Source organism: Anguilla anguilla, chromosome 5, assembly GCF_013347855.1.
Source record: "Anguilla anguilla isolate fAngAng1 chromosome 5, fAngAng1.pri, whole genome shotgun sequence".
Lineage (NCBI taxonomy): Eukaryota > Metazoa > Chordata > Actinopteri > Anguilliformes > Anguillidae > Anguilla > Anguilla anguilla.
The window spans coordinates 60,800,116-60,825,939 of NC_049205.1; the positions used below are offsets into that span (position 1 = coordinate 60,800,116).

General features: G+C 51.1%; 1 protein-coding gene across 15 annotated transcripts in view; it reads left to right on the forward strand.

The window, feature by feature from the left end:
- Nucleotides 1–25,824, forward strand: part of LOC118228077 (rap guanine nucleotide exchange factor 2-like) — a 111,253-nt gene that overhangs the window by 70,759 nt on the left and 14,670 nt on the right. For 9 of the 15 annotated variants that reach the window (XM_035419308.1, XM_035419310.1, XM_035419307.1 and 6 more), the window contains 14 exons: nucleotides 5,148–5,279; nucleotides 9,599–9,776; nucleotides 11,497–11,633; nucleotides 14,876–15,034; nucleotides 15,881–16,033; nucleotides 17,625–17,789; nucleotides 18,189–18,296; nucleotides 18,897–19,100; nucleotides 20,117–20,225; nucleotides 20,856–21,114; nucleotides 22,118–22,275; nucleotides 22,540–22,554; nucleotides 24,302–24,542; nucleotides 25,338–25,721. In XM_035419308.1, the coding sequence (XP_035275199.1) occupies nucleotides 5,148–5,279; nucleotides 9,599–9,776; nucleotides 11,497–11,633; nucleotides 14,876–15,034; nucleotides 15,881–16,033; nucleotides 17,625–17,789; nucleotides 18,189–18,296; nucleotides 18,897–19,100; nucleotides 20,117–20,225; nucleotides 20,856–21,114; nucleotides 22,118–22,275; nucleotides 22,540–22,554; nucleotides 24,302–24,542; nucleotides 25,338–25,721 (2,402 nt within the window). The remainder of the gene's footprint in view (nucleotides 1–5,147; nucleotides 5,280–9,598; nucleotides 9,777–11,496; nucleotides 11,634–14,875; nucleotides 15,035–15,880; nucleotides 16,034–17,624; nucleotides 17,790–18,188; nucleotides 18,297–18,896; nucleotides 19,101–20,116; nucleotides 20,226–20,855; nucleotides 21,115–22,117; nucleotides 22,276–22,539; nucleotides 22,555–24,301; nucleotides 24,543–25,337; nucleotides 25,722–25,824) is intronic. The other 6 variants (XM_035419318.1, XM_035419309.1, XM_035419317.1 and 3 more) reach the window with 1 other exon arrangement.

Below are 25,824 nucleotides of genomic sequence, written 5' to 3' on the forward strand. Positions count from 1 at the left end.
GTATACTCACACACACACACATCATATGATGGTGATATATATATATATATGTGTGTGTGTGTGTGTGTGTGTGTGTGTATAAATATAGCCTACCACCACCTTGTTATCTTACTTGCATGACCTGTGATAACCGGATGCATATTTTATGGTTTTCATTGATGTATTTGCAGATAAGCTGCATCTCAGCTGCTGAGCAGATTGTTAGATATGTTTCTTCCGGTATAATTCGACGCATTTTGTTTTATTACTGAGAGCTTGAGGATTAAAGGTTTTGATGTTCATAAATAATGTATGAGCTATGAACTCATTGCACGTAGGTTTTCATGGATGTCTTGTTTTCTCAGCTCCTATTGGTCGCGCTCGGTGATGTGCTTGTTCGATAAGTAGCCTACATGCTGGCTAAAAACAAAAAGTAATTATCGAGTGAGAATATTGCCCAGTCATACTTATTGAAAAAGGTTATTTTCACGCAGAGCAAAGCTGTATCCACCGTACTTCATGTTTGCACATATCAGTGTTCCATTATACTTCCCTAAATAGCCTTCTCATTGAGCCCTTGTGTGACTCATCCATTCGTATTCAAACGATCTGGCCTCGACGCGGCTGTAGAACGTGCCGGAACACGCGTGACGTAGCTGTTGATATTAATAGGGAGGCGTTGTCTTTGGGTCGGGTCAGCTCTGGGTCTGCGAGTGTGTTTTTCTGGGAAGCTCATAAGCCTTTCATATTGAGATGAGATCCGGCTGGGCAGAGTTTGGTTTTTTGTTGGTTTTGGTGTTTAAGTGGATAAATGGCGGCTCGGCGGAGCCTGGGCTGTTCAGCTCCGGGCACTTCAATCCCTTTGGCCTTCATTTGTTTTTATTTTCGTTCTTATTTTACTGTCGCCTGACCAAATTTAGCTGTGTTTGTTTTTGTACCCGTTTTTAAATTGACCCTGTTTAAGGTGCTTGTCGTGCTAACCAGAAGCGGTCTTCTGATGTGGCAATACCCTTCCTTGTAATACACTTCCCATCATGCATGTCTGAAACATCTCATAGACGTAACAGCTAATCTCTGTGAAGTGCATTATGGGAGGTTGAGGCACGGGCAATGGCTGTGGGCATGCTCTCCTTCTCTGTGAATTTTATAGAATATAGGAATATTATACTGGCACAGCAGATTGCTTGATTGACACAAGACTAGGGCCCGCCCTTGGACAATTAGAGCAGGGCATGCGTGGTGCAGCGGCTGAAGGGCAGCAGGAAGTGAAAAAAAATTTACAAGACGAAATTCTGTCTTTAAAAAAAAAAATTATAATGTTGGTTTTGCAAGACAATCATTTCACAGGAGCTGTAATCGGAGTAGCGGAATCTCCTCAGGCTGCGTGAGCCTCTCCCGGGAGGATCAGCCACGTAGCGTTCCCATGTGAACCGTTACCGTGGAGGCGGGGGGGCGGGCGCTGTACGAGTGGTAATACACAGTAACCCAAACACCGTGCAGCTGGAACAGTGTAAACTATAAACAATCTCGCTGTGTCTGGGGCAGCTTCTGCTACTGCAGGAGTCAGCCTGAGACTAGGGGCTGTGGTGGGACTGGTGAGTCAGTAATAATCTGCAAAACTGTTCCCACTTTCCATGTCAGACCAGAGCTTTCCTTACTCAGAGAGCAGCTCCTGCAGTAATGGCTTTGCATTTGCGAGAATGCCAGCTCTGTAGCTGCATGGAATTGAATTATTTACAGACCGTGGAATTGTGACGGTGTGGAGTCACTATGAAGTTTGGGGTGCCTGACATTCAGACTGTAAAAAACATGGCTTTAGAGTCACAGTGTAGTTTGGGGTGCCTGACATTCAGAATGTAAAAAAGGGGCTTTAGAGTCACTATGAAGTTTGGGGTGCCTGACATTCAGAATGTAAAGGGGCTTTAGAGTCACAGTGTAGTTTGGGGTGCCTGACATTCAGACTGTAAAAAAGGGGCTTTAGAGTCACTATGAAGTTTGGGGTTCCTGACATTCAGAATGTAAAGGGGCTTTAGAGTCACAGTGTAGTTTGGGGTGCCTGACATTCAGAATGTAAAAAAGGGGCTTTAGAGTCACTATGAAGTTTGGGGTGCCTGACATTCAGAATGTAAAGGGGCTTTAGAGTCACAGTGTAGTTTGGGGTGCCTGACATTCAGACTGTAAAAAAGGGGCTTTAGAGTCACAGTGTAGTTTGGGGTGCCTGACATTCAGACTGTAAAAAAGGGGCTTTAGAGTCACAGTGTAGTTTGGGGTGCCTGTTGTTAGTTTGTGATAGGCTGTGTCTTTCCCAGCACGTTTCTCGTTGCTCCCCGTTCTCCTGTATGGGCAGAAGGCCTCGGGGCGCTGGGCGCTGCTCGGGGCGCTGGGCGCTGCTCGGGGCGCTGGGCGCTGCTCGGGGCGCTGGGCGCTGCTCGGGGCTGTTAAAGGGGCTGTTAGTGACATCATTAATGAAGCCGTTGAAGGTGTGAAATGGCGTCTGGGCTGCGTCCCCCAGGCCAGGCCAGGCCGTGGCTGGGGTAGGGTTTGGGTGTGAATGGGCCGGAGGGTCAGTGCTGATGGGACCCCCCCCCCCCATCCGGAGCCGTGGGTGGGGCGTCTGCGTCTCCGTGGGTTACGGGCCCGCTGTAGTGCTACGGGAAGCCGGTCGGGACAGAAAGGACGCGCGTTTGTCTGCTCAGAGGGGAAAGGGGAACGACACACAACCCCCCCCCCTACCCCCACGCAACCATGCGCCCACACGCTGTACTCTGCCCTCTCTTCTTCCGGACGGAGAAACGAAAGACGCACGGGACACTGCGACTGTGGAGGCGTGCGCCCGGACGGGGTCCGCGTGCCTCCTGCTAGCTGCAGAACAGACAGGGCCGTACCTGCGCATGTCTTACGAAGGCGGCTGCTGTGCTGCCACACGCAGGTACACTGCGTCTCGCCGTTGTGCTTGCGTTTCCGTACAGCACAGCTCAGTACACACTTAGAGGAAAAAGTCTGCCCTCTACACACGCTCTCTAACGGCACTCTGGGAAGCGCTGAGATGGTTAAAGGGCGATTTTGGAGCCTGAAACCGTAAATTCGGTCTGGATGAGCTGTGGTGATTTTTGGGTGAACGTAAAGCAGCCGCTTGGTGCGTGTGGACACAGGAATGCGTTAGCGTTAGCGTTAGCGCTGTCAGCGCACAGCAGAGCTGTAACTCGTTTAAAGTGACAGAGCGTCTGTTATAAAGTCCGTTAGATCAGCGACCGCTGCTGGTCGGGTGACTCATCTCATACTGAACAGCGCTGCTGCAACGGAACTGGAAACTGTTTGTGCTGTAAAAAAAAATCACATCAGGAATGAGACCGTATTCCAGGGACACTCAGATCTGGCCCCCGGGGGCCAGTAGTGCTGCTGGTTTTCACTCCTCCCCTCCAATCAGGGGCTGATTTAAACCGGACGCTCCAGGTGAGTGTAATCAGTGGCATTGCTGGACTACGGACCGTCCAATCAGAGGCGTTCCTGTACTATGGACCGTCCAATCAGAGACGTTCCTGTACTAGGGACCATCAGGCCGAGGGGCAGACCAGCAGCACTGCTGACCTTGAGGGACGGATTTGAGTCTCCCCGTCTTATTCAGAGAAGGCGGCTGAACAGAATGCTTTTCAGCGTTTCGTACAGTAGGGTAAACGTTGAGCTCTCATACAGAATTGCTGTGTGTTTGTGTGTTTGTGTCGATGTCTTCCCACACTCACAGGCTTTGGCTGGCTGATTAGTGGTTTCGCTCCTTGCAGGTTGATCTGACAGGGTGATAATTGGCTTTTTTTTGAAGAGCTAAATTTGTGTCGTTAGATGCAAGTTTTGCGGGGGAGTTGATTTCTTCTTGACGCGTTTGTAATTATGTAGAAATGCATTTTTGGAAAACAATGAAATATTACTGTTGGCATCAGTACTCAAGTGTACTCATTTACTGAAAAATAGGCACCGTTTGTTGCTTAAAACTACTACTTATTTTCTCTTCAGGTTTGTCTGGAATTTGTAGGTGTGATATTTCCATGACCTGTAGTAGCCAGTATTTGACATTATTGACCAAATGTCATTGTCTTTCTGTCACCCCCTGCCCCCACCGGTTAGCCTGCCCTAGAATGAACCATTCTCTCAGTCGGGGGGGGGGGGGGGGGGGGGGGGTTGTCGTCATTGGCATTAACTGCACACACACTGTGTAAATTTTGTGGTAGGTCTGTAAAATGTCTGAAATGGAAAGCTGAGGTCTGTAGGCAGTTGAGTAGTTGATTAGGTAGTCGGTGGTGTGAGGTAAAGGCTCTTGGTGCGTATCACCGCTGTCAGAATCGTTTCTGTGCGGGAGGAAGCGCTGGCTGAACGGGCTGCTGGCGGAGAGAGGCCAGGGCTTTTCCTCACTACGATCGTCCTGGGCTTCTTGAAAAGTCGAATATTTAACGCAGGGTTTCTGATTCGTGTCGCCAGGCTACAGCTGCTCTGTTGAAGTTAATTCTGGATGATGGTGGCTTCTAAAGCACAACAGAGGTTGTGTGATTTTGAGATGGGGGGAGGGGGAGGAGGGGTGCTTGTGCTTCATCACTTCAACTTGAATTTGGCGAATCTCTGAATATGCTTTAAGATACAATGACTGTTGCAGCATGTTTATCTGGCCTGTCCCATCCTCAGTGCTATCCAGTAGGTTATAATGTACGTGTCTTATTTTGAATCTGTTGTCGGTTATGTGCTTAACTTATGTAAGATATTCCAACTGCCTGGAGCTGTAAACAACACCCAGTCTGTGTGTGTGTGTGTGTGTCCCATTTATTATGCATAAATTATGCATGCTTGTGTGTGTCTCTGCTTCTGTGTGTGTGTGTGTATTAATGTGTGTTTGTGTTCTTGTATATGTGTGTGTGTTAGGATGTGTGTGTGTGTGTTGGAGTGTGTGTGTATTAGTGTGTGTGTGCCTGTCTGTGTATTAGTGTGTGTGTTTGTGTATGTGTGTATGTGTGTATTGGAGTGCGTGTGTGTGTGTGTATCGGAGTGTGTGTGTATTAGTGCGTGTATGTGTGCATGTGTGTATTAGTGTGTGTGTTTGTGCATATGTATGCATGCATGCACTTGTGTGTGTGTGTGTCTGCGCATGCTGACGGGTATCTGACGCTTGCTCTCTCCCTGCGCAGCTGCCTGCAGACTTCTCCAAGCTCCACCTGGCCGACAGCCTCCACCCGCAGGTGACCCACGTCTCGTCCAGCCACTCAGGATGTAGCATCACCAGCGACTCCGGGAGCAGCAGCCTGTCAGACATTTACCAGGTAGGCCGCAGGGCCCCGAGGCGTTAGCCTAGCCCGCGTTAGCCCCACGGGTTTTATGTAGCCGCTGTTAGCTTGTATTAGTGCAGTGGTTCATGTTAGTTCCATGGGTTTAGCATAGCAGATGTTAGCCCCATTGGTTTAGCATAGCATAGCACAGCCCCATTGGTTTAGCATTGCAGATGTTAGCCCCATTGGTTTAGCATAGCATAGCATAGCATAGCCCCATTGGTTTAGCATTGCAGATGTTAGCCCCATTGGTTTAGCGTAGCTGATGTTAGCCCCATTGGTTTAGCATAGCAGATGTTAGCCCTACTGCTTTAGCGTAGCGCCTGTTCAGTCAGTGCTGATGTGTAGGACATTAAGATCCTGGGGCTCAGAGTTCGGCTACACGGACCACATTTAAAGGCTTTTCCACTGTGTAGCTGCATGCAGACCGGCTTGCTTCATTTGCTGTAGTTTTGTTACTCGGCTATAGTGAGCATTGTGTGATAGATGCCCTCTTTAAGGGGCCATATCATAAAAGCCAGCGTTTGGAGCAGTGAATAAGTGTGTTCAGTGATGTTTTGGCCCCGATAAGGCTATCTGGTAATATTCATCTGAGTTTTTGGGGAATGGCTTATCTCCGGCTTAGCCCAGCCTAATCCCCTCACGGTGAGAGGAGACCCCATTGGCTCTGGGCTCCGACCCCCCCCCCCCTTCGGCGAGCTGTAGAACAGTATCCGCGGGCACCACCCTGCCGAAAGGCTTGATCCAGGCAGCGGGGGCCATCTGTTCGCTGCCCGTCCCTGCCGGAACCTTCCGCAGACTCAGAGGTGCGGCGGGGGGCCTGCCTGAACGGGACCGTGCCCGTGCCACCGCGGGACAGGGGCGACGCGGGACAGGGGCGACGCGGGACAGGGCCACCGCGGGACAGGGGCGACGCGGGTCAGAGCGCTGGCACTGACATGCCCTGTGATAATCCCGGCAGGCCCTGATGGGATTACAGACAGGGGAAACGGAGGGGGAGTGTTTGGGGAGGGATGGGTTTGGCGAGGGGCAGAGACTGGCCTATTCGGTACTGCTGGATTTCGGTCTCAGCCCCCCGTCCCCCCCATCACATAAAACCAATTAACCAGACTACCCACTGGAACCAGGAAGCGCGTCGTTTTTACGGTTTGCGTGTTTTGTGTTCGCGGCGGGCGCCTGCCGGTGTCTGGGAGGCTCTGTCTGGCGCGACTGGAGGCCGCCGAACCCCCCCCCCCCCCCTTGCTGTCTGAACGCTAACAAAATCTGAAAAACTCGAGCGATTAGGACGGGCGGTAAACAAACAGCGGCGCTTCCGCCGGGACGGGACGGGGGCGGGGGGGGAGAGACGCGGCGGTGATTAGGCCGTCGAGCGCCGGAGCGGTGGAGCGGCGTGAGGCGGGTGAACAATGAGGCCTCTTTCCAGTGGCGGTAATACGCCGTTTATCTTAATGAGGAGCGGCACGGCGTTCTGGGCCCAGGGTTTGATTAGGGAGGGGGAATGGGTGGGGGTCACAGAGGGATTAAGTGTGTGCCTCCTGCCCCCCCCCCCATCCACCAACCGCTATAAGCCACTGCAGCAAAAACAGGACGACTGTTACAATTAAAAAAAATTAAAGGTGACCGGAGGTGGTTGTCGCGGGGCTGCGAGGATGAGGAGCGTCTTCGTCGTTCTGCGCTGCCGTGGTTACGCCTGCCCGTTACGCCTGTCCGCCCCGCCTGCCGGCCGGCCGCGTCCTCCAGTCACGACGAGCCAAGATGGCCGACCGTCCGTCTTCCCTCTGAATGACTTATGAAATGCGCTCTTCAGGCGTCCCGGGACACATCGATCTCAGAACAGCGCCGGGGTGAAATATTAACTCCCCTCCCATTCAGGGCTGCTGGACCACACCCGCTAAGAGAGACACTCATTTGGGCTGCGTGGGAGGGGCGGGGAGGGGAGGGGAGGGGAGGGGAAGGGAGGGGAGGGTGAGGGGAGGGTGAGGGGAGGGGAAGGGAGGGGAGGGTGAGGGGAGGGGAGGGGGGAGGGGGGAGGGTGAGGGTGAGGGTGAGGGGTCATCGATTATTTTGGGGTTTTGCTCGTAATCATCGAACCCTCAGATTAGCTGAGATGAAGTATCGCTGGAGAGGAGGAGAGGAGGCGGGGGGAGAAGAAAAGAAAGAAAAAGAGAACTCTTTTCATGCCTTCGCAGTAATGAGCTGCCCATTCATACCCTGGCAAATTGCATCTGAGCAGTGGAATTGTAGCTCATTGTAGACGAGTGCTCCGGACTTGGGTGGGCGGGGAGGGGGTAGGGGATTGGGGGGAGGGGGGAGGGGTGATTTATTCTGTTCAGGTCCTGGAGCGGCCATGTTAATGTGGGCTGAATTAGACAGAGCCGCTAACATGAGTCGAATCGTAGCCCAGTGCGCTACAGGACTCACGGGCCCCCCTGTGCTCTCTGTCCGTCAGCCTGGGGAGCTGTAACGGGATGCAGACGGCTAACGGGACGTAGCTACTGCAACCATGAGCGTGGTTTAGCCTGACCCCCCCTGACCCACCCCCTCATAGGGATGTGATGTATCGTGATTGCTTCTGATTGCTCAGGAGAGATACTCATTTTCAGACACTATGAGTGTTTGATGTGAACCAGGCAACTGAGCATTCTCCTGCTATCACCCGTCAGAGTGCAGACTTTTAGTGTGTGCACGCGTGTGTGTGTGTGTGTGTGTGTGTGCGTGCGTGTGTGTGTTATGAGATACCCAAATCTCACTGTCTCTGGTGGAGATATTCGGGATGTGTAAAATCAGTGTTCCCTGGCCGGTCAGGGAACCTCACGTCCCTGATTGAGGGCGCTGGTGTTTGGCTTTAGTGCTTAACAGCCTCTCTGACTCTCTGCTCTCCAGACGTCCGTGCGCCCGTGCCCCAGGCTCCCTGCCGCGGGGTCTGGAGGACCAGCGGTTACTGATTAATGGGGAGAAATCGTTACAGATGAGATACGGCTGGCTCAGAGGGCTGGAGCGCCCCCTGCTGGACGCCGCGAGGTGGCAGGGCGGCCGTGCTGCCGGAGGTGTGGGCGGGCTGAACTACAGGACGTGACTCTGTCCTTTGCCTCCCTGCACACGCGATCGAGCGCTGCCATTTCCGCAGAGCGAACGGGCTTCCGGAGGGTTCTTTGGGAACGCCTGCGGAAGGCTGAATTAGGACGAGCCGTTAATTAGGGTGGCTGCGGCCGTTTGAGGGAACGAGTGGCAGTCTGGGGGGGGGGGGGGGAGATTACCCAAGATGGGGGGGGGGGGCTGCCACACCGGGGAGAGGAGCACAGTTAACAGGTCACACCGCGTGCTGCCAGGTGTCAAGGGCTTTCTGTTTTTGGGAGTGTTGACCGTGAACACCCCCCCCCCCCCTTCCCCCCAGACTCTGGCCTTGTTCCCTTATCTCTCCCAGCAGGGCCTTAATGCCTCATTAACACCCGCCCCCCCCCCATCTGTCCTCCTGCCATTGGCCAGTATCCCTCTCCAGTTTCCTCTCTCGCTCGTGTCAGCAGTGCCCGACGTCGCCAAGTTGGTGGCCGAGTGGCCGCTGTTATGCTAATGACATCACAGCGAGGGCACGGGTTCCGAATCGCGAGAGGCGATTGGCCACGCCTGTTATGGGCCCACTTCTGCGGGACGGGCCGTTCTTGTCCCCCCCTGGGAGGGCTGGCTGTTTGCCCATACCCCCCCCCCCCCCCCCTTCTCCCCCCCCTCACCCCCGTGTCCAATCGTGTTGATTTACCCGGTTGCCATGGTGCTGATACGGTGTTCTCTTCAGCTGATAGATAAGGCCTCTGTTCTGTTATTACACGTTACTCTGTGCCATTTAGGTTATCTTGTTGTTTTTTTTTCCTCCTCCTCTCTCTCTTGAAACAAAAGCAGAATGGCCGGTGCTGTCCTGTGCTTTCGGGCGGACGGACAAACGGACGCTGTTTGAGGCAGTAGGCCTGATGTGTCTGTTTTAGTCCGGCTCTCCTTGCTGTTGCTGCTGCTGCTTGGGGTGACACGAGGCCATCGGTTGGATCCTTTTCATTATGCGAGCAGTGTGTGTGTCTGTGTGTGCGTGTGCGTGTGCGTGTGCGAGCGAGCATGTGCGTGGGCGTGTGCGTGTGTCATGTGCGTGTGTGTGTGTGTGTGTGTGTGTGTGTGTGCGTGTGTGACCGAGCATGTGCGTGGGCGTGTGTGTGTGTGTATTTGCATTCAGGTCTGTATTTCTTGTCCTCCTTGGCTGCCAGTGACCATTTTGGTCTCTCCCCCCTCCTCTCTCTCTCTCTCTCTCTCCCTCCATCCCTCTCTCTCAGGCCACGGAGGGCGAGACGGGGGACATGGACCTCAGCGGTCTGCCGGAGACGGCGGTGGACTCAGAGGAGGATGACGATGAGGAAGATATCGAGCGGGCGTCGGACCCGCTGATGAGCCGGGACATCGTGCGGGACTGTCTGGAGAAGGACCCCATGGACCGGACCGACGATGACATCGGTGAGCACTCTGTCGCCCGGACACTCTCTCTCACGGACACACACACACACACACACACACACACACACACACCCTCACTCTCACTCAGACACACACACACACACCCTCACTCTCACTCAGACGCACACACACACGTACACACACTCACTCTCACACACACACACACACACCCTCACTCTCACTCAGACACACACACACACACACCCTCACTCTCACTCAGACACACACACACACACACACACCGTCACTCTCACTCAGACACACACACACACACACACACCCTCACTCTCACTCAGACACACACACACACACACCCTCACTCTCACTCAGACACACACACACTCACTCTCACTCGCACACACACACACACACACACACACACACACACCCTCACTCAGACACACACACACACACACATACACACCCTCACTCTCACTCAGACACACACACACACACACACACACACACACACACACACGTACACACACTCACTCTCACACACACACACTCTCACTCGCGCACACACACACACACACACACACACACACACACACACCCTCACTCTCACTCAGACACACCCTCACTCTCACTCAGACACACACCCTCACTCTCACTCAGACATGCAACACACACACACACTCTCTCTCGCACACACATGCCCTTGTATACATATACGCATGCACATACTCTCTCACACACACACGCACATGCACACACATACACACACAAACACACGCTCACGCTCACTCACTCGCACACACCCACTCACACAGGCACATGCACACACACACACACACACAGTCCTCAGAGTGAGGGGGGGGGGGTTCACCGTTACTCAGCCGGAGCTGGCAGGGGGAGATGAGCACGTCCAGATGTACCCTGCAGGAGTTTAAGACACAATACCGCCATTCACTCACTGTGTTGTTGTTTTTCTGTATTATGAATGTTTACCAGTTCTTTTCCCTACTCTGCAAATCTTGGTCATACAGAGTTGGAACTGTACTTCTGCCAGGAACTCTTTTAAATCACTCATAATGAATTGCTTCCTTATGTGTGTTTCTAGCCTGAGCACTTATTTGCTTATTATTAAAAATAATAATTAAAAAAAAACGTACTTTCTTATTATTAAGAATATAGTGGTGTTTATATGGTTATTCTGTTCCTGGGTTAAATGGGGACTTGGCTAATGCTTTAGACAGCCAGCCAGGCTTCTCCTCCCAAACATGAGCAGGTTTACACTTTATTATTTTCTCTCTTACAGTCTCTGCATGTCTCTCTATTTCCCTCTCTGCCCTCTCTCTCTATCCCTCTTTCTCTATCCTCCTCTGCCTCTCCATATTTGTCTTTCTGTCTGTTCTAATCTCTCTCTCTCTCTCTCTCTCTCTCTCTCATCTGTCATTTTTTCTGTCTCTCCTCATCCCTCTTTCTATCTTTCTCCTCATCCCTCTGTCTCTCCGCCTTTCTCCTCCTCCCCCTCTCTCTCCTCATCCCCCTCTCTCTCCCTCTGTCTCTCTCCTCATTCCTCTCTCCCTCCCTCCCTCCCTCTCTCTCTCCTCATCCCTCTCTCTCTCCCTCTGTCTCTCACTGTCCGCATCCCTCTCTCATCCCTCTCTCTCTCTCCTCATCCCTCTGTCTCTCACTGTCCTCATCCCTCTCTCTCTCCTCATCCCTCTGTCTCTCACTGTCCTCATCCCTCTCTCTCTCTCTCCCTCCCTCACAGAGCAACTGCTGGAGTTCATGCACCAGCTGCCTGCGTTCGCTAACATGACGATGTCGGTGAGGAGGGAGCTGTGTGCGGTCATGGTGTTCGCCGTGGTGGAGCGGGCCGGCACCATCGTCCTCAACGACGGAGAGGAGGTCAGTGAGGCACCTTTTTATGACATCATCCCTAACCCTAACCCTTACGCTAAAACACACCCCCCCAGCCCCTAATGATGGGGAGGAGGTCAGTGGGGCGCCTTTTTATGACATCATCCCTAACCCTAAACCCCCTGCCCCTAACAACAGGGAAGAGGTCAGTGGGGTGCATTTTTATGACATCATCCCTAACCTTAATGCTAAAACCCGCCCATACTGACGGGGAGGAGATCAGTGGGGCGTGTTTTTATGGCATCATCCCTAACCCTAACGCATTTTTACCCCTCCCCCCCATGGTGACATCATCCCTAACCCCCCCCCCCCCCCCCCCCCCCAGTAACGTGCGTCAGTTTGCCGCTCCATTAAAACCCAGGGAGGTGAGGAGGTGTGTGTGTGTGTCTCTGTGTGTCTCTGTGTGTCTCTGTGTGTGTGTGTGTGTGTGTGTGTGTGTGTGAGTGTGTGTCTCTGTGTGTGTGTGTGTGTGTGGCGGTGCCGCTCATAGTCCCTGTAAAAGGGCCTCTTTTCACCGCCAACCAAACGGAATGAACGCCTCTCCCGCCCCGAGGCCTGTTTGCTCTGTGAGTGTGGAGCACAGCGGCGGCTGTCTGCGAAGCTCCATCCATCCACTCGTCAGTAGATTAATCGTGCCTTACAGTGACGGTGGATTGCGGTGATGAATTGTGATTATGAACTGTGGCGATTGTGAGCGCTTAATTTAAGGGGAGATGAAACGCCGTAGATAATAAAAGAAAAAAAAAAAAGAAATAAAAATGACTGGCATAAAGTACCACCCTCTGAAGGATTAATTGCGGTCTAATCTGGGTTTTGGCTTTTCGTGCACAGCTAGCGTGGCGGCTGGTGTTTGAAACCATATTGTTTCCTGAAAGCTAGAGCTTGGAAGGCAGTTGGGATTTAAAACGGTCCGCTCTTCATCTGCAGCGACGAGCGGATGCATTTCTTCAGATTTTCTCGCTCATATATTCATTAGACCTCTACATCATTGAGTTTCTAGTATTCTCAGTGTCTATGGATACAAGTAAACCCTGCAATAAGAGATGAGATGTCTTTCTTTGCTCAGAGATGGGTCCTTCTGACTGACCGTGTGTAACATGTGTGACTGTGTAATGTGTTTAACTGTGTTCAACACGTCCGACTCTGTTTATTGCATGGCTTTGTTGAATGCTCGATTGTAATTGGCCGCTTCAGGCAGGTCTGATATTTCTGAGTAATGACTGCTGCTATGGGTAACAGGTCGCTGTAGGAAACTTAGAATGCTTTTCATATCACTTCTCAGAAAGAAGTGCGGGTAGTTTTCAAATTTATTGACTCATGACACCTGGTGTCGAAACGACATTACTCCACCATTACCTTGCCTCGTATCTTGCTCCAATACTCCCCTTAACCAATACTCCCACACAGGCCTCTATTATCTACGAGAACACAATGGAAAATTGAACACAATGGAAAGTGTGATTTTAATTTTCAATTTATTTGGGCTAATTAAATCACTTTAAATCAATATTTTGAGTCATATTATTAAAGGAGTACCATGGTGATTTTCACACTTTCTCGGTTTTATGTGCTATTTGCACAAGAGGCATTGAAGAAACACAATGAGCAAAGTATTAAATATGTCCGTTCTGTATTTTTGGAGAAATATGCGTTTTAAATTCATCGTCCTATTTTCAACCGGTTGAGAAAGTTGTCATTTTGCTGCATCACGAATACAGTAACCACTCCCATTTCCACGCTCCGTAAAGAAATCTGACAGGACATACCGTCCTGCTGTTCAGACAATGCAAATATTTGACTAACGTTAGGTTCACTTAAATTAGAGTGCCTTTAGATTATTTCTGGTTATATTCATTTAGCTAGCTAGCTAACGTTAGCTAGCTAGGAGGTTTGCTTTCATAAGGCAATGTTATCGATAACGTTAGCTTGCTAGTTTGCTTTTATGAGGACGTTATAGTTGTGCTTTTATCTTAACTTGGCTAGCTAAATATCAAAAATTATAATTGGATATAAGTCAACGTCCTTACCTTAGCTATCTACCGATACTTGATATACTACTAAGCTAGCTATCTTGTGAAAATTCAGTCTCCCAAAGAGAGCGCGTAGCATGGGGGTAGCTATGGTAACGGGGCACGATCTGTCAATCATAGCTAACTGACAGTTCTCATTACCACGCCCAGACGGTTCGGGTGAATTTTTATAGTGGGAAATTTAGGCTTAGAAAAATACGTTTTAAAGTACATTGAAATGACTGAAGAATAAAAAAATGATGCACATTTGTTTTGTTGTTGCCTAAAGACAACTGGGAAGTGTCACGTTCAACCACCATGGTACTCCTTTAATGGATTTCTTTTCGTGAGGTAATTAGTTCTGTAATAAGTGGGTTCTCTGCCTCTGTGTCGGTCGTTATTTTTTAATAACAAACCGCCTCGTTGTGGATTATCCCTTACATAATGCGTCTGTGTAACACATCTGACTTAGTGTAACATGTCTGACTGTGTGTAACGTGTCTGACTGTGTGTAACATGCCTGTGTGTAATGGGCCTGATTGTGTGTAACTCTCCTGGCTGTGTGTAACGTGTATGACTGTGTGTAACACTCCTGACTATCTGTAACCCTCCTGTCTGTGTGTAACACTCCTGATTGTGTGTAACACTCCTGTCTGTGTTTAACACTCCTGGCTGTGTGTAACATGTCTGACTGTGTGTAACATGCCTGTGTGTAATGGGCCTGATTGTGTGTAACTCTCCTGGCTGTGTGTAACATGTATGACTGTGTATAACACTCCTGTCTCTGTGTAACACTCCTGACTGTGTGTAACACTCCTGTCTCTGTGTAACACTCCTGACTATCTGTAACCCTCCTGTCTGTGTGTAACACTCCTGATTGTGTGTAACACTCCTGTCTGTGTGTAACACTCCTGGCTGTGTGTAACACTCCTGTCTGTGTGTAACACTCCTGGCTGTGTGTAACACTCCTGACTGTGTGTAACACTCCTGTCTCTGTGTAACACTCCTGTCTCTGTGTAACACTCCTGTCTCTGTGTAACACTCCTGTCTCTCTGTAACGTGCCTGGCTGTGTGTAACACTCCTGGCTGTGTGTAACACTCCTGGCTGTGTGTAACACTCCTGACTGTGTGTAACGTGCCTGGCTGTGTGTAACACTCCTAATTGTGTGTAATGCTCCTAATTGCGTGTTAATTCTCCTGACTCCTCCCTCGGCGCTGCAGCTGGACTCCTGGTCGGTGATCCTGAACGGTTCGGTGGAGGTGACGCACCCGGAGGGCCGGGGGGAGATCCTCTGCATGGGGAACAGCTTCGGCGTGTCCCCCACAATGGACAAGGAGTTCATGAAGGGCGTGATGAAGACCAAGGTGGACGACTGCCAGGTGGGCGTGCTGCCAGTGCACCACAGACACCGTGCCACACACAACTGACCACCGGCTCCCCCCCCCTACTGGATCTGTTTGTTTTCACCTTAAAAAGGCAGCAATTGGCACTCCAGACTGGAGAAACCGTGTGACGTGGGTCACATGTGTAATCAGACTGTTTAACTGACCAATGAAGTGCAGATTCACAGCTCTCCAGGACCAGGGTTGGGTCCTGCAGAGCAAAACCACGTTTGTTCTGATGTGGGTTTTGTGGTGTGTGTGTGTGTTGTAATTGGGGTTGTAGCTACTTGGGAATCTCCCTGTCAGACTTAACGAGTGGGTGGTGAGATTTGGCCACTTGACATTTAAATCCACACGGTTGGCTGGAGAAACCTGGTAGTGATGACCTGGTGCAGCTGCTTTCATCCTGATCTTGTGCTTTCTGCCATTAACCCTTTCAGGTGTTACATCACAAACACGCGGTCAGAACGTTCTTGACTGAACATTCTAACGGTGATGTCACAATCACTGCTGCTAATTCAGAGCAGTGGAGTTCTAGAACACTGACTTGGAATGTGAAATAAAAACATTCCAATAAAAAAAAAAAGCTACTCTTCAAAGCATTATAAGAGAAACTTCGCGGGGGGGGGGTGATATGTGGCCTGTGGTGGGAGGGGTCTTGGGGGGATGCCAGAACAGTAGCCGGTGAGGTCATTGCTTCCTTTCCCAGGACACCGGGGGATTCCCCGTTCTGTGTGCTCTTTACCGCGTGGGGCGCTTTCACTTTCAGGAGCCGCTTCTCCTCTTCCTCCTCCTCCTCTTCCTGCTCTCTGACTCCCCAGACCTCCGCCTCTCTGTCCTCAGTTCGTCTGCATCGCCCAGCAAGACTACTGCTGCATCCTCAACCAGGTGGAGAAGAACATGCAGAAGGTGGAGGAGGAGGGCGAGATCGTCATGGTGAAGGAGCATCGCGAGCTGGACCGCACCGGCACCAGGAAGGGCCACATCGTCATCAAGGTACCTTTCCGTCTCCCCGTCTCCCCCCCCCCCCCCGAATGCTGACTGTGGGGCCACCTGACTGCGGAGGGGACCTGGCTGCTGCTCTTCTTCTGTGTTTCCTTCCTTCTGACGCTGTGGAGAATGCGTCAATGTAGCATTATTTATTTTACGGGTTTCATTAAGTTACGCTGACTGCTGGTTATATGGATGGTTTTTTGTTAGATCGCCGTGGCAACCAAAATATCTGGTTGTTTTAATCCTGTTCTGTCACGGTGGGTATTGAAAATGAAAATGTAAATAATTTAAAAATAAAAATAAATTTAATATTTTAAATGTAATTAAATAAAATGTATTTTATTTTTATTTTTTTTGTGTTAACGGTGCGCACACATCAGTTTGGCTGAAACTGGGGGAATTAGTGCTTTAAAGCGAACAGAGTTTTTCTAGTGAAGGCTGGGTTGTGGGGTGCGTTTCCAAGGCCTTATCCAATCGGAGTCACGCCTGTGTTTGCACTGGTTGGCCGGGGCAGTCTGCCAATCGTGATGGGAGAGTGTTGTGTATGTCACTGCGATTGCTGTGGACTTCTGGAATGAGGCGGGACTTACTGTAACTGCTCCCACCCTAAGGATCAGACAGGTGAAAAGTCCCCAGCATTCCAGAGCTTATTCACTGCCTCTTACCTGTCAGGCGTTTCTTTACCTCCAGCTGTTCTGTGACACCTGTAACCGGGAAAGCTGTCTGCACTACAGGACAAGATTTTAATGGATCATAAAAAGAATTTCCATATTAGACTGATAGCTTGAGTCACAAATATTACGTCAGCTATTTAAGAAGTACTGAGTGACCCTCTCTGATTGCCATGTTCTCATTATAGTATCGTTTCTATTTACTCAGGAAGTGAGATTCATATCATCCTACGTTCAGTCTAAAACAGGCAGAATTCTCACCCATCACATGACATACGGACTCTCTTCCTGCACCTGTTTTTAAATGAATGCAAGGTTGTTTTAAAAAGGATCCAGCTGCCGTATGACGTGGAGTTAAATGATGTAAGAAGCAGAGGTGTTGTCGGAACGTGGAGGGGGGGGGGGTGTGGGGGGGCTGTGCGGTGATTCGATGTTGTTGTGTGCTGGGTTACTCATGCACGTCCCCCTGTGTATTGGCGGTCTCTACGGCGATACGGGGCCCTGTTTCCCAGGCAACGGTTTCCTCAGCTCCTCTCTCCCCACTGGGGCTGTGGGTTTCTAGCACCATACCTTTACCTGTCTTCTGAAAAGATTTAACGTCAAGGAAGGGGAATTTATTTTACTAAGTATTACAGCAAGTTTTTTTTTTCGTTTCCCAAATAAGACCTAAGTATGCTTTTACTCTAACTTTTCTATTCAATAGTTTTCAGTAGAAAATTTGTATCCAACATTTTCAAAAACCTGTGCTTGTACACAGTAGCCTTCTGAAACAGTTTGTTAGTGTGAACATAACGGTGTGCACTCTTGGATGTACTGAAGTGATGCAGTATTTTCATGCGAACAACACGCCAGTGACATCAGTTCATCCTTTCGAGGGTCATCTGTAAGCCCCTGTCACATGACTGTGGATCTCTCCTCCGCAGGGCACAACGGAGAGGCTGACGATGCACCTGGTGGAGGAGCACTCTGTGGTGGACCCCACCTTCATCGAGGACTTCCTGCTCACCTACAGGACCTTCCTGTCTAGCCCCATGATTGTGGGCAAGAAGCTCCTGGAGTGGTTCAACGATCCCAGCCTCAGGGACAAGGTGATGTGGCAGCACACACATACTCACACACGCATGTGCGCACACACACACACACACACAGGCACACACACAGGCACATATGCACGCCACACGCACACACACAAACACACAGGCACGTACATTCACACACACACGCATGCACACATACACACACACACGCCACACACACACACACACATATATATATTTGTATCTGCTGTATCTTCAGACTTGGGCATGCTAAGGGAGCTCGTTTGGATCTGTACAGAAAGGCAGCATGTCACGTCTGCAAGTGTACGCTGGGTAATCGCTAGATTAAAAGTTTTAGCACGGGATTGTGAGGTGGTAAATTGTGAGCCAAGTTCAGAAGTTTCACACCCGTTCTTTAGTTTTTAAACTGTCTGTTCTTTCTCCTCCCAGGTTACACGGGTAGTTTTGCTGTGGGTGAACAATCACTTCAACGACTTTGAAGGCGACCCTGCAATGACTCGCTTTCTGGAAGAGTTTGAGAACAATCTGGAAAGAGAGGTAAGTCCGAATAGATCGATTCTTATCGCGCCAGAACACCGCACAAGCAGCAGAACTTCCCCAGCCCCAGTTAGCACAGCATTCCAGCCCTTATCCAGAGCGACTTGCCTCAGCGCTCACTCTCCCATTCAGACAAGGAGCACAGCTGTTTGTCCAAGTCATTACTGCCGCAGCTGACGGTGTTAGTCAGGCCGCAGACTTGCGGCATGAAGTAGGTGCGAGCGGTGGATTGAGAATGTGGAGCTTCGGGTAGCGAATGGGTGTGAGGACACAGCGTTGGATGTGGAATTTGGAGGGCTGGTAGACCCGCGACGGCCACTGAGCATGCAGCTTTAGTTGAGCCAGGATTCGCTACAAACGGGTGTGTGTTCACTCTGGGGGGGGGAAGATGGGCAGTGACTCAGCTGTCCTCAGTATAGTAGTGGGGGGGGGGTCTAAGTACTGCATTGGAACAGTGTGTGGGGGGGGGGGGGGGGGGGGCGGGGGATTAAGTGCTGCATTGGAACAGTGTGTGCGTGTGCGGGGGGGGTTTCCATGACGACAGCCCGACTGATGAAAGGTGCGTTTTGTCCTAACCCCCCCCCCCCCCCCCCCCCGCAGAAGATGAACGGGCACCTGCGGCTGCTGAACATCGCGTGCGCGGCCAAGGCCAAGCTGCGGCTGGTGACGCTGACCAAGGCGTCGCGCGAGGCCCCGCTGGCCTTCACCCTGCTGGGCGGCTCCGACAAGGGCTTCCGCGTCTTCATCGACAGCGTGGAGGCGGGCAGCAAGGCCGCCGAGGCCGGCCTCAAACGCGGCGACCAGGTACGCCCCGCTCGCCCGGGCGCCGTGGGAACCGCCTGGCGCCCGTTTCCCGTCCGCGTTTTTCCGCTTTTACTTCCACTTTATCTATTTGGGCTACTTCTGCTTCCTTTGCTTTTTTTTGTTATTTTTTTTTTTGTCAGTGTAAATCGTCCACTTTTGTAATTTTTTTAAAATGCATGTATCTGAATCGGGTGAATCATTAGGTCAGTAATAATATGAGTAGTAGTAATAATAATAATAATAATAATTAATAATAATAATAATAATAATAATAATAATAATAATGAATCGCATTTATATTGTGTATTTATGACCTCACAGCACTTTACTCTGAAAGGGGAACTCACCTCAGTCAGTACCAGCAGAAGCTATTTTGGCCAATAGTGTTCCCACACACACATTAGCCTATCTGGAGAGGGTGGGGGGTTTTTGAGCCAGCTAAACTGAGAGAGGGCTGGGGTGTGAGAATCAGGTTGGGAGTTTCGCCAGGACCCTGGGGAACTCCCTGCAGCTTGGTAGTTCTGACTACTGGGTTTTCCACGCACAATACCCTGGGTTTGCACAGAAACCCTGGAGTGCTACTGTGAATTCCCTCTAATTTTAATTGTACGTCACTCTCTTGTGATTGAATGAAGACTTGGGTCAGGTGCCTATTTGCAGTACTTCATCTCTTTCACATAAAAGGATTTTGTTCTGAATATGAGTGTAAATAAATGTTTCTTCAGGAATTTTACTGATGTCTAAACAGGGTAAAGTGTTCCGTATAATCTCTTGACCCCAGCTGCTGTTGAGTGAAATCCACCCTGTAATACTCCCCCAGTGGCCCAGAGACCGCGTATGAGTGGACTCCAGTTTGGTCTGAAAAGCTCCCACAATTCCTCTTCCTCTTTGACTGATACCCGTGTATCTCTGCCCGCCTGGACCCCTCCCTCTCACCGACACGAAAAAGTCAAAAAAAGGCGCAAAAAAAAAAAAAGCGTAAAAATAACGTCCAGGTTTTCGTGTTTTTGTTTCAGATACTGGAGGTGAACGGGCAGAACTTCGAGAACGTGCAGCTGTCCAAAGCCACGGAGATCCTGAAGAACAACACTCACCTGTCAATCACTGTGAAAACGAACCTGCTGGGTGAGCTGGGAACAGGATGTGCATGCAGACGTGTCCACGATTGCATTATGGGAAATTTGAGTTAGTGGCTCTGGACCGCTTTAAGGGTCTTTTACAGGATCGCACGCTAATTAGATGCATTGCTGTTATTTAACTCTGCTTCAGAAAAAGATTGAGTTCTGACTGATTAGACTTCTTTGTCTGAAGTTAATTGATTTATATTCAGGCAAAGGTTGATATATCGATATATTGACAGTGGTGACATTTTTCAAAATGAACCATTTAAAAAAAAAATCTATGCATTCCTATTTTGTTAAAAAGTAAAAAAAAAAATTAAATAATGATCGGACTGCATAAAAAGCTGCTCTTCAGTGGGTTAAAATGCCGCCTCCTGTTCACTGTCCTGAGCTGAAATGGTGTGATATCGCTATAGTGTACTATAATGGCTCGGGAAATGGGCTGGAAACGTAGAGGTTGCCGGTTCAATTCCCAGGTGGGGCATTGCCCACTGGTTGCCACATAACCTGAATCTCCAGCTGTATAGATGCATTTGATGTGAAAACAAAACGTAAGCTGTGTAAGTCACACACAGTGTATATGTGGTTGTGCGGTCCTCATCCTCCTCTTCCTCCTCCTCCTCCTCCTCTGCAGTGTTCAAGGAGCTGCTGGCCAGGCCGGCAGAGGAGAAGAAGAACGGCGCGCCGCACCTGCCCAAGATCGGCGACATCAAGAAGGGCGGCCGCTACTCCATCCCGGACCTGGCGGCCGACCTGGCGGTGGACGTGGAGCACGTGATGGGCCTGGAGAAGGCCGGCAAGAAGAGCAAGGCCAACACTGTGGGCGGCCGGAACAAGCTGAAGAAGATCCTGGACAAGACCCGCATCAGCATTCTGCCACAGAAGCCCTACAAGTGAGCCTCCGCTAGCATGTACATTAGCGTTAGCATTCTGCCACAGAAGCCCTACAAGTGAGCCTCCGCTAGCATGCACATTAGCGTTAGCATTCTGCCACAGAAGCCCTACAAGTGAGCCTCCGCTAGCATGCACATTAGCGTTAGCATTCTGCCACAGAAGCCCTACAAGTGAGCCTCCGCTAGCATGTACATTAGCGTTAGCATTCTGCCACAGAAGCCCTACAAGTGAGCCTCCGCTAGCATGTACATTAGCGATAGCATTCTGCCGCAAAAGCCCTACAAGTGAGCCTCCGCTAGCATGTACATTAGCGATAGCATTCTGCCACAGAAATGCTACAAGAGAGTCTCTGCTAGCATATACCTTAGTGATAGCATTCTGCCACATAAGCCCTACAAGTGAGTCTCTGCTAGCTTATACCTTAGCGTCAGCATTCCGCCAGAGTAACTCTGCAGGTCTTTCCAACGTACATCTTAACATTCGTATTCTGTCTTAGAAACCATTAAACACTCCGTTGATCACATGATCACAACCTTTATTTTATGGTCTGTTTGTAACTCGATAGAGCTTCTTGTCTTCATTTAACCACTACTATATGATGTCAGAACAGGAGTAGAGAATCAGGCTTACGGCCAAATATATTCTGTGTGAGCTCAGTGAGTTTATAAGCGTAGGATGAGATTCTGTTCCCCATTTCACCACTGCGTGTGATGTAATGGCCTGGCCTGCAGAGCTACACGCAGGGCTGTCTTTGTAAAGAGAGCAGCGCAGTAGTCTGAAAGTCTGAGCGGGGCGACATAGCTCAGGAGGTAAGACCGATTGTCTGGCAGTCGGAGGGTTGCCGGTTCAAACCCCGCCCTGGGCATGTCGAAGTGTCCTTGAGCAAGACACCTAACCCCTAACTGCTCTGGCGAATGAGAGGCATCAATTGTAAAGCGCTTTGGATAAAAGCGCTATATAAGTGCAGTCCATTCACCATTTACCATCTCCGTCTCCTCACAGTGACATGGGGATCGGCCAGTCGCAGGACGACAGCATCGTGGGCATGCGGCAGTCCAAGCAGATCCCCCCCGCGCTCCCCGTCAGCGGCAACCTGTCGTCCAGCAACCCCGACCTGCTGCAGACCCACCACCGCATCCTGGACTTCAACAACCCGCCAGGTGAGGGAGCTCTGCTGTAGACGTTACATTACATTACATTCATTTGGCAGACGCTTTTATCCAAAGCGACGTACAAATAAAGTGCATTTCATGGTCATAAACAACTGCTAAACACGGGTTCAGTAAGGTAGAAAAAGTTAAGGCAGTTTTGAGGCTTAGCGGATGGCGCTAACGTGCTTACGAATTGCAGATAAAAAAATGTTAGTGGTAACTGTGAGCGTTTGGGCCGTCGGCTAATGTTCCACTGCGTGTCTTCCCTTACAGCCCCGATTACGAGCAGTGAGTACCAGCCCTGTTTCTGTTCTTAAATAAATCTGCCTGCACCTGCGCCCCTCTGGGGGGGGGGGGGGGGGGACCCCACTTCCTGGTTCACCCCCGTTCCCTCTTCTTACCTCCTTGTGTGCTTTCTGCTGCTGAAAGGCTGAAGTGTTCCTTCGCACTGCGACGGCAGCACGCTTCCTCCCGCTGAGAGGCAGAATGAACAGCTCAGCGCTAACGGGCTTCATCCCTCGGCGCTAACGGGCTTCATCCCTCAGCGCTAACGGGCTTTATTTCTCAGCGCTAACGGGCTTCATTCCTCAGCGCTAACGGGCTTCATCCCTCGGCGCTAACGGGCTTCATCCCTCAGCGCTAACGGGCTTCAATCTCAGCGCTAACGGGCTTCATCCCTTGGCGCTAACGGGCTTCATCCCTCAGCGCTAACGGGCTTCATCCCTCAGCGCTAACGGGCTTCATCCCTCGGTGCTAACGGGCTTCATTCACGCCGTTTCTGTGGTGCTTTAAATGCTACGCGGCGCTTGGGCCTGTTCCTCACGCTCTGCGCTGAGCCTGTGTGCAAACTGTTCGACAGCGAATCACCGGACGCCCCAAAAAACTGATGTCTGTCTGAGCTCTTCCAGGCACCATCTCCGCTACAGATTTGTGTCTCAAACTGCGTCTGCCTAGCCCCAAAATGCGTTTGAGTAATTGTTAGCCTTTGGGCGAAAAGCTACGAGGTCCCCCAAACATGTCTCTGTCCCTCGTTCTGCCTGCATCAAGCAGAAGGCCTTCTGACTTCAAAAAAGATATTTAGTCAGCAGATTGCCGGATACGTTTAAAGTAAAAAAAACGTTTTTATTTTCTGTGATTTTTCACGTAATCTGTTTCCGTTTTGTGAACCCTGTATGCTTGCTCATTTTTTGAAAGAGAGCGCCCCGACCCCCCCGCCCCAGTCCCTTTGGCATTCAGCGCATTTGTGTCGCGGGTCGGTTAGCTCGCCGCTCCGACGGGTGCGAATTGCCCCAAAATGTCTGCCGTGAAAACACGGGGTCTTTGCTGTGCTCAGCCTCGCTTAACTGCCATGTGAATCAGGCCGCAGCTTTCTGGATTTTTCCCTTTTCCCACAATCAGTCTTGAGTGTGTTTCAAGAGCAATCAGCTTCAGAGTGTGGAGTTAAGACTCTTTGACATTTTTACTTAGCTACATATGTATCCCTCGTTCTCTCCTTGACTCTTTCTTCTCTCTCCCTTTTTCCCTCTCTCTTACCCTTTTTGCCCATCTCTGTTCTCTTTTTCCATCACTTTCTCTCTCTCTCTCTTCTGCTCTTTCTTTCTCCCTCTCCCTCTCTTCCTGTCTCTCTGTCCCCCTCCCTCTCTCTTTCTCTCGCCTTCTCTCCCTCTCTCTCTCCCCTTCTCCCCCCTCCCTCTCTCTCCCCCCTCCCCCCTCCCTCTCTCTCCCCCTCCCTCTCTCTCTCTCTCTCTCTCTCTCCCCTCCCTCTCTCTCTCTCTCTCTCTCTCCCCTCTCTCCCCCCTCCGCCCCCTCCCTCTCTCTCCCCCCTCCCTTCCTCTCCCCTCTCTCTCCCCCCTCCCTCCCCCCCCCTCTCTCTCTCCCCTCTCTCCCCCTCTCCCTCCCACCCTCTCTCTCCCTCCCTCTCTTTCTCTCTCCCCTTCTCCTCCCCCCTCTCTTTCTCTCTCCCTCTCACCCTCTCTCCCTCTCTCTCCTCCCCCCCCCCTCTCCCCCCCCCCCCCCCCCCCCCCCCCTCTCTCAGACCTGCCGGACCAGGTGCTGCGGGTGTTCAAGGCGGACCAGCAGAGCCGCTACCTGATGATTGGGCGGGACACCACGGCCCGGGAGGTGGTGGTGCAGGCCATCCGCGAGTTTGGGCTGACGGCGGCGCCCGAGGCCTACTCCCTGTGCGAGGTGTCCGTCACGCCCGAGGGCGTCATCAAGCAGCGCCGGCTGCCCGAGCAGCTCTCCAAGCTGGCCGACCGCATCCAGCTCAGCGGCAGGTAAGGGGAGGGGCTCCGTCGCCGCGGCGATGGTCCGGTCCGGCCCGGGTTAGGGTTCAGCCTCGGCAGGATACCAGGACGCGGGACAGTGCTGGCCTAAAAATGAAGTCCTGTCCAGTTATGGCCTTGCCGACTACCCCCAATTTACCATTCCGTTCTCTTCAGATGTGTCTGGCCTTAGCAGATTTGGAATGGCTCATCATTGTAACTGTCATTTTTACTAAGGCTCTAGTCGTAGCACTTGTAGGTGAAGCTGTGGCAGTGTGTGCTGGGATTTTGAGTCATCTGAACCCCTTCTGCGATTAGCTCCTTGATAGATCAGCTCATTGATTGTATTGCGATCGCTTTTGCTCTGATTAAGTTAAACACTGATGCTGCCTAGCAACACCACAGCGGGGCATTGCAATGATTCATTCAGTAACTCATTTCCACTCTGCGCTAATTAGAAAAATTAAATGTTTTTCGCTTGGACTTCTCGACTCTTTCCTGGAGGAGATGACCAATTTGTGCTCGTCTCTTCATGCCTTAATTAACAAAGTCTCCATTTAATGTCCAGAGATTCACCAGGGTTTTACACAGTGTGCTGTGCTCGCGTACAAACATGTAAATTCCAAGCTCAGCGTGTGGATTAGTCAAATGGAAATTGTATATATATTTTTTGCTTTATTGTGTGCTGTCGCTTTTCGATAAGTTCAGGTGAGCCCTCAAGCCTGGGACTTCCCCAGTGGCTCTCCCTCCCCCTAGTGGCTGTGCCCCTCTGTGACCTGCCGGTCTCCCCCCCCCCCCCACCCCCAGGTACTACCTGAAGAGCAACATGGAGACGGAGACGCTGTGCTCGGACGAGGACGCGCAGGACCTGCTGCGCGAGGGCCAGCTCTCGCTGCTGCAGCTCAGCACGGTGGAGGTGGCCGCGCAGCTCTCCATGCGCAACTTCGAGCTCTTCGCCGCCATCGAGCCCACCGAGTACATCGACGACCTCTTCAAGCGCAGGTCCCGCACCGGCGCCGCCAACCTCAAGAAGTTCGAGGAGGTGATCAACCTGGAGACCTTCTGGGTGGCCTCGGAGGTGGTGCGCGAGCCCAACCAGCTCAAGCGCATGAAGATCGTCAAGCACTTCGTCAAGATCGCCTTGCACTGCCGCGAGTGCAAGAACTTCAACTCCATGTTCGCCATCATCAGGTGAGGGCGCGTCTGAGGTGCGCGTTAAAAGGGCCAGAGGAACGGGCAGCCGTGGACTCGCTGCTGTAAGAAGCGGATCGCCACTGTCTTTTGTACGTGTATG